We start from the raw sequence: 15,551 nt of genomic DNA, 5'->3' as shown, positions 1-15,551 counted from the left end.
CTAGTTTGCAGATCGCACTGCGATATGCAAACTGATTTGGGGGTGTTGTTAACTTTTAAATTACACTCCCAGCAGTTCGCATAGGGCAATGTGAACTGCCGCAAAGCATGTGATGCGAGAACCCGCAATGGATTTGCAGGGTTCCCGCACTAACCGCTAACGCAACACATCGCGATTCCTCCTACCGGGCCTTGGAAAAATATTCTTCCACAAACCGGTCCTTGGTGCCAAAAAGGTTGGGGACCACTGCCCTATAGTGCTAGATTGGACAGTCTTTATCCACAGCCATATCACATGATATGCTATGATATAATATTTACAAGAGACCTGATATTCTATCTTTACCCAGGACTTCATGAATACTACCTTACCAGGATAAAACTGCAGTTTAAAGTTTTCGCCATGGAAAGAAGATGCCATTAATATAAAAAAGTCTCTATTGTGGCTCCTGACAATGTCCAAGAAACACGTTGAGCTGTAAAGAAGATTATACTGCAGTACTAATGCTGACCTTTTTTTAGATTTTTGTATTTTTTTCCCCCGTTTCAAAAGAGCTTTATTTAAAAAGGCATAAATTGTACATAAATGGTACATCAATGAATGGGTGGGGTCAATATATGTGACATAATAAATACTGAATATTAAAGCTCCAAAGTGGGAGTACATCGAGAGAAGACAACACAATACTATATATACTTCACCAATTTGTATTGCTCATAAAACCTTAACATATTTGGAACATTGCAAAAGTAAAGTGCATAGGATCAAATAGTGTGTTTGCCCGTGTTTCGATGTGATAACATGTAGGGAAGGTCTAAGTCCAACTTTCCCTACTTGAGCTTTCATATTGAATTTGGTCAGCCCGTTGTGCGGGAAATAATAGCTCCCTGTGCAGTTGCAGCCAACAGGCTAATAGAAACCGGTATGGGGATGGTGGCTCCAGGGCGGTCTGCTGTGTTGGCAGACCAAAACTGTATTACGACAGTGGGAAAATTCAAAGCAAGGTTTGGAGAGCCTGATACTGGGTAAACACATTTGGGTTGGGATAAAAAAAGTAAAGATAAATGAGAAAATGTAGGGTATGGGTAAGGGGAGATTTATATAAAAATAAGAGAGAGGAGAAAAAAAGGGGGGGGGGGTAAGATAATATCAAGAAAGGAAGCGTAAGGGAGGAGAAGGAACGAGTAGGGAAAGGCCCGGGATGTAAGAGAGAGGTGTTAGGGTGGCTTTATCCTCCTCCTCCGGCAAGAGACTGAGTGTTCAGTCAATGGGCTAAGTCAGGAGCTGGTAATATTCAGCCGTGTCTTAAAATGATGCCAGCAAGGCCATGTTTTCATAAATTTAGAAGTTGTTTCCTTGGCCAAATGAACAAGCTCCTCCATTTCCGCAATCTTGTTTATGCGCTTCATCCAGTCTGCTATCGTAAGTGCGTGGGGGGAGGGCCAGCAGGCTGGGATACACATCTTAGCCAAATTTACCATATGTATTGCTAATGATCTATGATAGGCTGACCTTGGGATGGAAGAGTGTTGGGCTGGGGGGGATTAATTGGAAGAGTCGCGATTTGGGTTGTGAGGCAGTGAAGCGGATTGGATTAAGGAGCAAGACCACCATGTGTGTAGGAGTGAGCCCACTTCTTTCGAGTATGTGCCATCAAGATTATTTTTGTATTTTATGATGTACCTTTGTGGTGCGATATGAAAATCATATTGGTGTTTCTTTTAAACAATTTTGAATAATACATATGTGTTTTAACAGTAAAACGTATTCTGTGCATTAAAAGTCCCATGCCAATACCATAGTGTAATTGCAATGTTCGTTCTAACTCAGAAATGTGGCACTTAAATTTTTGATTGGGCATAATTTAGGTGTTATAGACGGGAGAAATGATAGAATACATTTCTATAGTGACATCAGTCACTATTTTTTTTTTAAACTGGTAAAAATAATATCTTTTCCTATAAATTGCTTAAAAAAATGTAGCTACTTTACAAATAAAATATTTTTGCAAGATATTATCAAAATAAAGCCCCTTAAAAATTATAAATGTGTTACTTGGTTATTGTTGAATAAACAGGCCAGTAGCAGAGATGTAGAAATTGCTCTGGTCTACAAGAAATATACAGGTGCAAGGGCTGAAGTGGCCAATATTCTCTAGAATACGACAACCGGAATTTGAGTTTCTTCAATACCGACATTCGTCTTAAGCTGCTATACAGTATCTCACAAAAGTGAGTACACCCCTCACATTTTTGTAAATATTTGAATTATGTAACAACAATGAAGAAATTACACTTTGATACAATTTGATACAAAGTAGTGAAAGTACAGCTTGCATAACAGTGAAAATTTGCTGTTCCCTTAAAATAACTCAACACACAGCCGTTAATGTCTAAACCGATATCAACAGTGTGCGGCGTATGGTCTGATCACAGACAGGCTGACCCCCCCCCCCCACCCTTTCAACCTCTGCAGCAATGCTGGCAGCACTCATACATCTATTTCCCAAAGACAACCTCTGGATATGACGCTGAGCACGTGCACTCAACTTCTTTGGTCAACAATGACGAGGCCTGTTCTAAGTGGAACCTGTCCTGTTAAACCTCTGTATGGTCTTGGCCACTGTGCTGCAGCTCAGTTGCAGGGTCTTGGCAATCTTCTTATAGCCTGGGCCATCTTTATGTAGAGCAACTATTCTTTTTTTCAGATCCTTTAGAGAGTTCTTTGTCATGAGGTGCCATGTTGAACTTCCAGTGACCAGTATGAGAGAAAGAGAGGGATAACACCAAATTTAATACACCTGCTCCCCATTCACACCTGAGGCCTGGTAACACCAACGAGTCACATGACACCGGGGAGGTAAAATGGGTATTTGGGCCCAATTTGGACATTTTCACTTAGGAGTGTACTCACTTTTGTTGCCAGCGGTTTAGACATTAATGGCTGTGTGTTGAGTTATTTTGAGGGGACAGCAAATGTACACTGTTATACAAGCTGTACACTCACTACACAACATTGTAGCAAAGTGTCATTTCTTCAGTGTTGTCACATGAAAATATAGAATAAAATATTTACAAAAATGTGAGGGGTGTACTCACTTTTGTAAGATACTGTACATGTGAAGGGAAGAAAACTTTTGATTGCCCATTTTTTTTTCTTTGGCTTAAACACACATTTGTTTAGCAATTGTACATCTCTTACAAAATAACTTACAATGATAACTTATTTCAAAACAGTGAATAGTTAGACTTCAATACGAATGATGGCAATTATCATGATATATAAATTTACCTTGATCCCCTTGTAAGCAGCAAATAAAACCAAGTGAAAAACTTAGTGAATGTTTGCTGAGGACACCTGAGCATGCGTTTCATGCACAAGCGAGGGTCAAATGAGCTTTGATTTGCCGTACAAATCAAATGAACGCATGCCAGCAACTTTCAGACACATTGGTGCATTGGTCTGAGAGGAAGGGAGAACCCACACTAGTGAATATGAATCATGATCCTCATCACAAATCATGTGCTAAAAGCCCAGAGGTACTGGAAAATAACAACACAATGGGGCCTATTTACTAGGCTTGAGTCATTAATGGTGTGTAACCATTATAATTGGAACTACTAAATATATTTTCTATTCCCTGGTTACCGTTTCCACTAATTGTACATGTGAATTCCACATTGATTAGCTTTCATGAAACTGCATGCAAACAAATACAAAACCTACTGAGCAAAAGAAACTGCGACTTAAATGGTTGCTCCACACAAATCTGATATTTCAAGATCAGTAGATGCAGGGGAGTAATTAAATAACGGCTTGTCATATCTGTGGGGGACATTTTTTTTATTTATTTTTTTAGATATCTGCAGTTCAGCCCCCGCTCAGTTGCTAGAAACATGAACTATTTTTAATCATTATGCTGTTAGCATAAGTAAATAAATAGCTATGAATATTATATTTACTAGGCCACAATTATGTCATACATCCCAGGAGACTTTATGGCCATTTTTTTCTTTCATCTAAAAGGAGGGGAGGAGGGGCTTTCTCAGCTAAGTACACCCTCTTGCCTGTACGCCTGACCTAAGGACAGATGGACAGGCCCGTTGCCACAGGACAGGCAAAACCAACAATTGCTTGGGGCCCCGAGCTGGCCTGGGGCCCCCAACTTCCCCTTCCCAGGCTGTAGTGTGGCCGAGCTCCTCTTCCTTCCTCCTGGAGTCCTGTCAGTCCGGCCGGGTACCGCACGCGGTACAGGAGATTCAGTTCCCTGTGTTCCCGGCCAGACTGACAGGAAGTGCCCACTGAGTGCTCACTTCCTTTCAGTCCGGCCGGGAACACAGGAAACTGAATCTCCTGTAACGCTCGGTACCCGGACTGACAGTAGGAAGAGGAGCTTGGCCACGCTACAGCCTACAGGGAAGATGTGGAGGTGAGATTAGCAAACGATAGGGACAAGGGAGGGGAGTAAGAACATGGGTTTAAAAAATTTGTGTAGCGCGAACGTAGGCTTTGCGTGCGGGGGGGGGGGGGTACTTGGGAGGGCCCCCATTTTGCTTGGGGCCCCCAAATTCCTTCAAACGGCCCTGCAGATGGATTCCAGGAAGTAAATGCTACGCAAATATTCTGCTCTTACTCAATATGGCAGCAGCTAGAAAGGCTAGGGCAGGGGTGCCCAACTTTTTGAAGAGCGAGGGCCACTTAAGCGACTTGGTAACAGATCGAGGGCCACAATGAGCAGAGCAGGCAGATGACAGGTCTGTGTCCACTCTTCATATGCAGAGCAGACACGGACACAGGCAATGCTACTCTATGGGCCCCCCAACCCAATCCACCCAGATAGAAGGGGACAGATACCTTTCCGTTCTTTTTAGAGGAACGGAATGGAGGTAGGCGGGTATAAATGGCCACAAGTCCACTAAAGAGCTGAATCAGTCTGCGCTGCACCTGTGAATCAGTTTTGCAGAAAAAAAACAAAAAAACAGATATGCCCATTGCAATGTGATTTTAATTAAAAAGAACTGACTTTTAAACACAATCTTCACTTCAGAAATCACCCTTCAGGTAAAAATGGCTATTGCTGTTCCAGGCAGAGTGCATTTGGTATCACTCCGCCTGTGACAGGAGCCGGTGTATTGTCACAGTTTGCTGCCTATCGTACAATGCATGCGCGATGCGTTCCAAACGCAAATGCGATGCGTTCCAATGGATTCACGACAGTACACACCAGTGAAACCTCGGTCGGCATCCAGGCTCTTTCCGTAACATCCCCGTGAATTGGAGGATGTTAAAAAAAGAGCCAGGAGGCCGAGCGAGCGGAGCGATCCGTCCGAGCAAAGCGAGGACGTGATGCCGACTGGCCACTTTCCTCTAAATCCACGTCGCCCTGAATGCCGGGTTCGCTGGTGTGTACTGTCGTAAATCCATTGGAACGCATCGCGCATGCGCAGTTGGCCGCCACGTGACTTCCGCAGCATTCTACGATAGGCAGCAAACTGTGACACTACACCGGCGCTATACAGGAAGCAGTGGCTCTGCTCTCTACTGCAGCTGCATGCTTCCTCTACCGTCAGCTCCATTCTAAACACGGATGCTTCCAGTATGGTAGGTCAATATGGGCTTGCCAACTCACCATCCCAAAGCAGGAGGTCACAGGCCACATCAGAGGGCTCCACAGGCCCAGATGTGGCCCACGGGCCAGTGGTTGGGCACCCCTGGGCTAGGGTGTATTTTTCCAAGTAATTACTTAACAAAATAAAGCATGGAGACCTGGATAGATGGGGAATTTGCTTTATATATTAAAAATAAATGAAATAGTGTTTCAGTATGTGGTGCTCAGACACAGTTGAGTTCCACTTTAACCCCTTAGGAAGTACCCGTACATCCTTGGTTTGAAATGCTTATACCGGGAAGATGCCCACACCTGCAGGCATCACCCCGGTATCAAAAATTTCAGCTGGCATTGGGCTTTCTTGTAGAAGTGATCCATCAGTTATACGTTTGATCACTTCCACAGGGCATTTAAGCCCCCCCCTTTTCCTGCCACCTTGGTGTCCATTTACTCTGAGAGGGGAGGAAGTTTCAATCCGAACCCACCTCCACAGGGCATTTAACCCCCCCCCCTTTTCCCGCCACCATTAACTCTGAGAGGGGAGGAAGTTTCAATCCGAACCCATCTCCCCTTTGTGATGCAAGACAAGGATTTCATCACTTCCAGTTTGATGTTTACAAGCCATTACTAGCTTGTAAAGCATCTGCTCAAAGCGATCTCAGTTTTTGATCAGATGCTTCTGGGGTCCAATAGACCCCAGGTCTCTTCATAAAGAGGACCTGATATTCTTATTGTTATGACAAGGGATGATGTGCAATAAAGTTGTTAAAAACGTTTTTTTTTTTTTTTAAGGGACAGTGTAGAAAAGTTTTAAATAAAATAAATGATAAATTATAAAAGTTTTAAATAAAATAAATTATAAATTAAAAATAAATAATAAAATAATAATAAAATAATAAAAAAAGAAAGTTGCTGATGTGAAATTCTATGAGACATATTAAGTAATATGATTCAATCAGTCAAAGTTCCAAATACAGGCATGCTTTCTGAGAGTCACACTTTAATTTTCTACAGCAGAACTGGTACACACATTTTATTCTGCATTTCACCAATGTACTGTCAAATTTAATATATAAATTAATAATTTATATATATTATATATATAACGTAGTAAAAATATATACAATAGTCAATAGATTATTATATACGTTTTTACACTAAGCTTGATGGTTAAGGTTACGGCTTAGTATATAGGCCCCAATAAGCAAGCAGGTTTTTAGAGTATAAACCAGGGACACAGGAAAGCACTACAGATGTTCTGGGAACAAGGAAGGGGCTCTAGATGCAAATACAGCTTCAACTACCATATTAACAGAGCACTATTCTGTCTGTTATCAGATATAACAAGTGTTCCATATTATTTTCTTGGAAACTTCTAGTTACAAATTATACTGTATGCTTTCCTACAAGCTTCTTTACACTTATACTGCCCTTATACAATTAGGTATTATTTCAGCATTAAGTGACATGTCATGTTTTCTAAAATAAAATGACAGCTCACCCCTACAACAGGTTTCTCCCATTTTGTATCAGGTCAGGTAGTATTTGATCCAACACGTGGTCTTCGAAGTTGTCTGTGAACCCTGCGAAAACATCCTCACCCCCAACCCATGCATGAACATGATGGGCTAGCTTGGACTTTTACTCAAGCTACTTGTGTCACAGACTGGTGTTTACTATACTGTATATCCCTATAGCAAGTCTACTAGAGAGAGCAGGATAAACATAGCTGGGGTAGATTCACGTACCTCGGTGCATTAACTTTTTTTTCGAATCCTCAAAGAATTTGCGCCGTAAGTTACGGCGGCATAGTGTATCTTTGGCGGCGTAATGGCGCGGAATTCAAATGGATGTAATGGGGGCGTGTTTTATGTTAACACGTCGTGACCCGACGTAAACAAAGTTTTTTTTTTTAACTGCGCATGCGCCGTCCGTGGGGGTATCCCAGTGCGCATGCTCGAAATTAACCCGGAACAAGCCAATGTTTCCGACGGTGACGTCATTCTACGCAAATCCCTATTCACGAACGACTTACGCAAACAACGTAAAAATTTAAAATTTCTACGCGGGAAGGACGGCCATACTTAACATTGCGTACGCCTCATAACAGCAGCTTTACCTATACACCGGAAAAAGCCGAACGCAAACGACGTAAAAAAATGCGCCGGCCAGTCGTATGTTCGTGGATCGCCGTAACTAGCTAATTTGCATACTCGAAGCGGAATTCGACGGAAACACCACCTAGCGGCCGCCGAAAAATTGCAGCTTAGATCCGTTGGCGTACTAAGGCCCCGTACTCACGACCAAACGTGTCTGCTGAAACTGGTCCGCGGACCAGTTTCAGCAGACATGTTTGGCCGTGTGTAGGCACGAGCGGACCATTTTCGGGCAGATCGGACAGGTTTCCAGCGGACAACTGTTTCCTGGACTTGCTTTAAAACAGTCCGCTGGAAACCTGTCCCCCCGACATGTACGGTCGTCTGTACAGACCTACTGTACATGTCCGGCCGCCCGCCATCCCTCGCATGCGTCGAATGACTTCGACGCATGCGTGGAAGCATTTAAAAGGCAGGCCCGCCCACGTCGCCGCGTCATTGTCGCGGCGACACCGCGTCATCGACGCGGCGACACCGCGGACACGCCCCGCGTATTGTTTACGCGCGGAGTTCTGTTCGATGGTGTGTACAGCCATCGAACAGAAGTCCCCGGGCAGACATGTCCGATGAAAACGGTCCGCGGACCGGTTTCATCGGACATGTCTGCTCGTGAGTACTCGGCCTAAGACGTACACCTGTCGGATCTAGCCGAGATGCCGTCGTATCTTGTTTTGAGGACACAAAACAAAGATACGACGCGCAAAATTTGAAATTACGCTGCGTATCAAGAGATACGCCGGCGTAATACCTTTGTGGATCTGCCCCAGCTCTCTTTATTTGATTCTGCACAGGAATAATGCAGATTTGCTCCATACTAGCTTAGTCAAACCCCAAGCTCAACCTGTGACCACCATGTGGGGCAAGATCTCATGCCTGGTGTCACAGACTGTAGTACAGACCATGTATAGGATGAACCCTGTCTCACTGTGCAATCTTTCTTTAGTATTCATGAACAAAAAAGCCACTTTACTGACCAGTGTTTACCATATATACCTATAGAAAGACTAGTAAAAGACAGCAGGATAAAGTAGTGCTCTCCCTAGTTGATTCTACATAGCAACAATGGAGCTTTGCTAAGCCACTGACAACACTAGCTTAGCCAAATGCCAAGCTCAGCTTGTGAAAGCCATGCTGGGTGTCCCAATACTAGTGAAGGAAATGTAGGGAAAGTCTCACTCTGCAGTCATGAACACAAAGCCAAAGAAAAATTCTGCCTATTAATTTATTAGAACATAATGATACCTATGTACATTTCCTAATCAAATGGTTTAGGTGGTTCAGAATAACTTTAGGGCTTCAGCTAGCCATCTATATCAGAGTAAAGTTATGCCGCGTACACACGATCGGTCAAACCGATGGGAACGGTCTGATGGACCGTTTTCATCGGACCAAACGATCGTGTGTGGGCTCCATCGGTTATTTATCCATAGGTTAAAAAAAAAAAGCAATCTTGTTTTAAATTTAACCGATGGATACCTAACTGATAGAAAAAAAACGATCGTTTGTAGGCACGTCCATCGGTTAAAAATCCACGCATGCTCAGAATCAAGTCGACGCATGCTTGGAAGCATTGAACTTCGTTTTTTTCAGCACGTCGTGTTTTACATCACCGCGTTCTAACACGATCGTTTTTTTAACTGATGGTGTGTAGGCACGACTGACCATCAGTCAGCTTTATCGGTTAACCGATGAAAACGGTCCATCAGACCGTTTTCATCGGATGGACCGATCGTGTGTACAGGGCATAAGACATAGGCAATGTCTGACAATCTGTTATGCCGCGTACACACGGGCAAACATGTACGATGAAACCGGTCCGCCGGACCGTTTTCACCGTACATGTCTGCCCGGGGATTTCTGTACGATGGCTGTACTAACCATCGTACAGAAATCCGCGCGTAAACAATACGCGGGGCGAGGGATGGCGGGCGCTCGGACATGTTCGGTAGGTCTGTACAGACGACCGAACATGTCCGAGCGGGCAGGATTCCAGCGGGCTGTTTTAAAACAAGTCCAGAAATATTTGCCCGCTGGGAAAAGGCCTGGCGGGCAAATGTTTGCTGGAATCCTGCACGCTCGGGCCTACACACGACCGAACATGTCTGCTGAAACTGGTCCGCGGACCAGTTTCAGCAGACATGTTCAGTCGTCTGTACGGGGCCTTAAAGTGCACCTTAGGCAAAACCAGCTTTTGATAGAGAAAAGATAAGAGCCTCTGTCAAGTCTATTGCTGGAGAGAGTGGAAAAATAGCACTGGACCTGTAAGGATATGTTATTGGTATTGCGATCTTAAAGTAACGATGCTGATGTAAATAACCTTGTTCCCAGGCAGGTAGATTCTTTACCTCAGAGGATGTCCACTGTCTCATTGGTTTGTGCTGTAATGTAGCAAAAATGGAAATCGGCAAGACGGAGCACTGCTAAGAGGTTCAGATACAACTTTGTTCCAATAAAAGATCAGGTTGGCTACTGTTTGGATTGTCCACCTGACTTTTTTTTTTAATATAGTTGTATTTTGACCTCTAAAGCAGGCCATAGATGGATTGAATCTTGGTCAGTTCAGCAGTGGCTGGCCGAGATTCAATACATCTAGGGGCAGGCTAGTTGTACTGAAGTCGATCCATTAATCGACTTCCGTACAACCAGCCTGTCAGATTTCCTACATGCGATTACCCCTGATGGCTATAGACATTAACAGTACTCATTTTGTTCTTCCGGCAGGGAAGGATGCCTTCCAGCAGAATACAATAGCGCTATAGGAGGCATTCCTCCATCAACACTGTGTTGAAAGGGGAATTAAGAGATTTTCTTTCCTGCAACCGGTAGTTGCTGGAAAGAAAATTGCATAATTTTTGGCTTGCCTTAGCAGTGCTGTGGCACTTCAATTTCCATCTAAGTTTTTATTGCTATCTGGGTCCCCATTGGGGAGATTTAATTCTCTATTTGTACCAGTGACAACTGTCACTGAGAAAGGAAGGGAAAATAAAAAATCTGACCTCAAACAGGAGGTAAAGGGAAATCTTCCACTGGAGAAGCATTCAGGCCAACTCGATTTAGCTTCGGCAGCAGAAGGAAAGTCATCCATACTGCTGTAGGGAGACAAGGCCGCTTACTGTATGTAGACTGCATGTAGCGAATGCTACAGCAGTATGTAACAGGGCACAAAGTGGTCGGATAGTTATGTAAAGCAAATGGTTTGTTTGGATAAGCTTGGCCCAAACAAATTATTAATACTTTCTTTGATTTGCAAATACACATTTTCTGGATAAGCTTTAAGGGGTCTTCCTAGTTCTTCTTGATCCAAGTAGTACTCAATACTTGGAAATGAAAACTAAACATACCACGATCGGTAGATCCAGAGATATACACAGCTGATGGTATACACAGAGAGGCAGCTGAAGTCATATGCTAACCTTTTTTGTCCCCGGACTGGGACAAAAAATAGGCCCGGGCATTTTAGAATGAGCAGCCAACTTTTCCAGGGGCAGGGGGGAAGGGGGTGTCAGAGATGTCGGTAGACAGTCACGGGGGTGGATGGTGTCGGTCCTCCACACTGTAATGTGCAGGGACACTGTGATATAAAGGGGACTGTAGTGCCCTTTTACAGTGCAGTCCCCTTTATATTACAATGTCCCAGTCCTATTGTGTCCATAAAATGCTAGTACTGTCTGTCACCTATTGTGCCCACACTGCCCAGTGACACTGACCTGCTCTCTCTGGTGGTCCTGGACAGCATGGCACTCTCTTTCTGGTGGTACGGTACAGCATGGCTCTCTGGTGGTGCGGTACAGCATGGTTCTCTCTCTCTCTGGTGGTGCGGTGCAGCGTGACTCTCTCTCTCTGATGGTGCGGTACAGTGTGGCTCCCTCTCTGGTGGTGCGGTACAGTGTGGCTCTCTCTCTGGTGGTGCGGTACAGCGTGGCTCTCTCTGGTGGAGTGGTACAGCATGGCTCTCTCTCTCTGGTGGTGCGGTACAGTGTGGCGCTATCTCTGGTGGTACGGTACAGTGTGGCTCTCTCTGGTGGTACGGTACAGCGTGGCTCTCTCTGGTGGTATGGTGCAGCGTGGCTCTCTCTCTATGGTGGTGCGGTGCAGCGTGGCTCTCTCTCTATGGTGGTGCGGTACAGCGTGGCTCTCTCTCTATGGTGGTGCGGTACAGCGTGGCTCTCTCTCTGGTGGTGCTGTGCAGCGTGGCGCTCTCTTTCTCTCTGGTGGTGTGGGTACAGCGTGGCTCTATCTGGTGGTGCTGGGGCTATTAGTTCTTCCAGCACAGTCCTCTTTCTTTTTCCATGTCTCCTGTAGTACCTGCTTGTTTCCGGGTTTTCTCTTTCCCCCCCCAGCAGAGTGCATGCTGGGGACTGTAGCCGTCTCCCTGCTGACATTAATTGGGCCTCCTATCTCTGGGACTACATTTCCCATGATGCCCCACTAGTTATTTCCGATTGGAGCTCTGTTGTAGCCAATTGGGAGGGAAGCAGGAAGTTTTTTTTTCTCCCGTGCTGCCGACAAGCCCGACATGAGAAAGGAGAGGGGGGGGGGGTCGGGGGACATTCTGACAGCGCCCACAGCTCCCCCCCCTTACCCCACTGTGCGGACGGACACCCATGGCTGGATGAGGAGCAATCCGTAGGGGCTGAGAGCAGAGCCGTCTGTGCGGCTCTGAGGCTGAGCTGTGTGTGAGAGACACACAGCTCAGCCCATGCAGCCGCTAGTTCCGCCGGAGAAGGCACAGGCATGGCCGCATAGCGGTAGGCAAGCGGCGGCCGTGACCTGTGAAAACCCTGTCCAGGCCGCGATCGCCGCTTACCTCCCGCTGTGCGGCCTGATCATCACGGTGGCCTCGGCCCACCAGGCATATGCCCGGTCTGCCCTATAGCCAGTCTGGGCCTGACTAATTGGATTGTACCAACTAATTAAGGTTACAGTTATTTACTATGGAGACACGCCTCAATGAATTTGGTCCTTTACAATGTTTTAAGTATGAACTAATTATGTTAGTATACTGTGCATTATTGTTGTGATTTATATACAATTAAACTATTGACTGACAATTGTTGTTATGCAATGCTTTCATGCAACGTTTTTAGTTCTACTGTATTAGGTACCTGCCATATTCATTTGTATTGTGTAATCTCCAGGGATGCATGCCTCATATAAAGTCCCACCCTTTTTCTTCCTTGTTCAAATATCGGGGATAGAGGTGCTTGGCTCTACATGCCTCGTGCATCCATAGGGACGCCCGGGCGCCGCCCCCCCCTCCTGTAGTCACAAAAAACGATCGTCTGTGTGGAACTCCATCGGAGAAAAATCCACGCATGCTCAGAATCAAGTCGACGCATGCTCAGAAGCATTGAACTTCAATTTTCTCAGCACGTCGTAGTGTTTTACGTCACCGCGTTGGACACGGTCGGATTTTTGACTGATGGTGTGTAGGCAAGACTGATGAAAGTCAGCTTCATCGGATATCCGACAAAAAAATCCATCGGATTAGATTCCATCATATATCCGATCGTGTGTACAGGACTTAAGTGGGCTGATTCATCTTATGGCTTCTTTTACAAGTCTAATGCCGCGTACACACAATCATTTTTCGGCATGAAAAAAACAAAGTTTTTCGGCATGTAGAAAAAACTTTGTTTTTTCCAACTTCATCATTAAAACGACGTTGCCCACACACGATCGTTTTAAAAAAAAATGCTCTAGCAAAGCGCGGTGACGTACAACACGCTATAAATGGGAAGTTCCATGCGGATGACGCCACCCTTGGGGCTGCTTTAGCTAATTTCCTGTTAGTAAAAGACGATTTGCGCTTTTCTGTCTGTTACAGCGTGATGAATGTGCTTACTCCATTACGAATGGTAGTTTTACCAGAACGAGCGCTCCCGTCTCATAACTTGCTTCGGAGCATGCGCGGGTTTTTAACGTCGTTTTAGCCCACACGCGACCATTTTTTACAACCCGAAAAACGACATAGTTTAAAACGTTGTTTAAAAATGCAGCATGTTAAAAAAAAAAATAATTGTCGTTTTTCAGAACCCGAAAAATGATTGGAAGCCCACACACGATCATTTTAAATGACATTTTTTAAAAACGTTGTTTTTTTCATGCCGAAAAATGATCGTGTGTACGTGGCATTAGATCAGCCTTTCTCAATCTTTTTACACCGTTCTCTAGAGGAACCCTTAAAATAATTGAGTTTTCAGGGAACCTCTGCTAAAACCGATTCATTGCGGTCCACTGGGAAAAATGCCCTTCCATTCGTGGTCACTAAGAAGAATGTCACCCTGAGGCCCCGTACACACGTCCGAGGAACTCGACGGGCAAAACTCATTGTTTTGCTCGTCGAGTTCTGTGTGAAGCCGCCGAGGATCTCGGCGAGCTAAGTTTCCTCATTGACTAACGAGGAAATAGAGAACATGTTCTCTATTTGGCTCAACGAGGAACTCGTTGGCTTCCTCGGCCGAAAGTGTACACACGGCCGGGTTTCTCGGCAGAATTCAGCTCCGATCGAGTTTCTGGCTGAATTCTGCCGAGAAACTCGGTCGTGTTTACGGGGCCTGACAGTGGTGGTCAGAATGCCACTCTTACAGATAGCCAAAATAGATCATTTGTGTCATACTGCTGACTTTGCCAAGTGATCAGCCACACCAAGGAGCCCATGTAACCACTGGAGGAACCCTAGTGTTCCACAGAACCATGGTTGAGAATTGCTGTCTTAGATACTATTAATAGCAAAGCGCTGCGCAAACTGTTGGCGCTATATAAATCCTGTATAATAATAATAATAATAGTAATTTCTCTCTGTTGTAATTCCTGACTGTTCCTGTCAACCTGTGAGATCCTGTCAACATGTGGAACACAGATATTCTACCAATAGTGAGCCAAAATATAAGAACTTATCAGGCAGTTTAAATTTCCAATCTGTATTCAATTATTAGAGCATAATTTTCTTCTTAGATACATTTACATTTATGTAACTAAAAAAAAACTTTCGTTCCTAGGCTGAAATTTGTTTTTAGAGGGCTAACATACACTTTACCAACATGGTACAATGCCTTGAAAAAGTCTAGTAGCTATAGCTGCTGGAAATAATCGTATCCCACAAATCCAACATCCTGGTTGTGCCCAAGTCGATTGATGGATGGACTTGGGTACATTCAGCCTGCCCATACATGGTTCGAATCTCGGCCGGTTCCTGCTGAACCGGCTGAGATTCAAACCATCTATGGCCGGCTTTAGAGGAATTGCTTCCTCTGACTTTCAGTTTTAGGAGATTTGGAGTGAGATATGGTGATGTACCTATTGGATCTCAAGATCTAATCTGAGTGGAGCAGCATCCACTTCACCTGGTTTTCCCTACCACTCTCCTGGCCCTCCTATGTGCCCTGTTAAATGACAGTTGGGTTCTACTGTAGTCAGCGCAATAGATTATTCATTTTCTTTATGTACCTATTCTGCTCCTCACTATTCTCCTTGCTTGAGGCTCTGACAAGAGGAAGTAAATTCTGTCTGTACCAAGGTGTCCACCTCCACTTAGAATCGCAGTGCAGAACAAAGAATGGTAAGTGAACATTAGCTATGTGCCAGGAAACACTTAAAAATGCTAATTTTGCATATGCAGTACCCTCAAAAATCTACCTTTTCTCTTGAACTCTTGAAAAATAACAGTGCACTTCCTAGTATGCGAGGGTGCCTAGGCACTCCTGTGCCTACAGCTTAATTGTTGTATATCTGTTGTGTGACAGACACTGCTGTGCTTTGGTGATGCCACTACTGTGCTGCCCACT

At 44.6% G+C, this 15,551-nt stretch overlaps 1 protein-coding gene across 3 annotated transcripts in view; it reads right to left on the bottom strand.

Moving 5' to 3' along the window:
* Window positions 1-15,551, bottom strand: part of EML6 (EMAP like 6) — a 234,721-nt gene that overhangs the window by 37,639 nt on the left and 181,531 nt on the right. The window contains exon 30 of one of the 3 annotated variants that reach the window (XM_040351653.1): window positions 3,292-3,300. The exons of the other annotated variants lie outside the window; for them this stretch is intronic. Coding sequence (XP_040207587.1) covers window positions 3,292-3,300 — 9 coding nt within the window. The remainder of the gene's footprint in view (window positions 1-3,291; window positions 3,301-15,551) is intronic. 3 annotated transcript variants of the gene reach the window in all.

This window comes from Rana temporaria, chromosome 4, assembly GCF_905171775.1.
Source record: "Rana temporaria chromosome 4, aRanTem1.1, whole genome shotgun sequence".
Lineage (NCBI taxonomy): Eukaryota > Metazoa > Chordata > Amphibia > Anura > Ranidae > Rana > Rana temporaria.
This window is presented reverse-complemented; position numbering and strand designations above follow the sequence as displayed.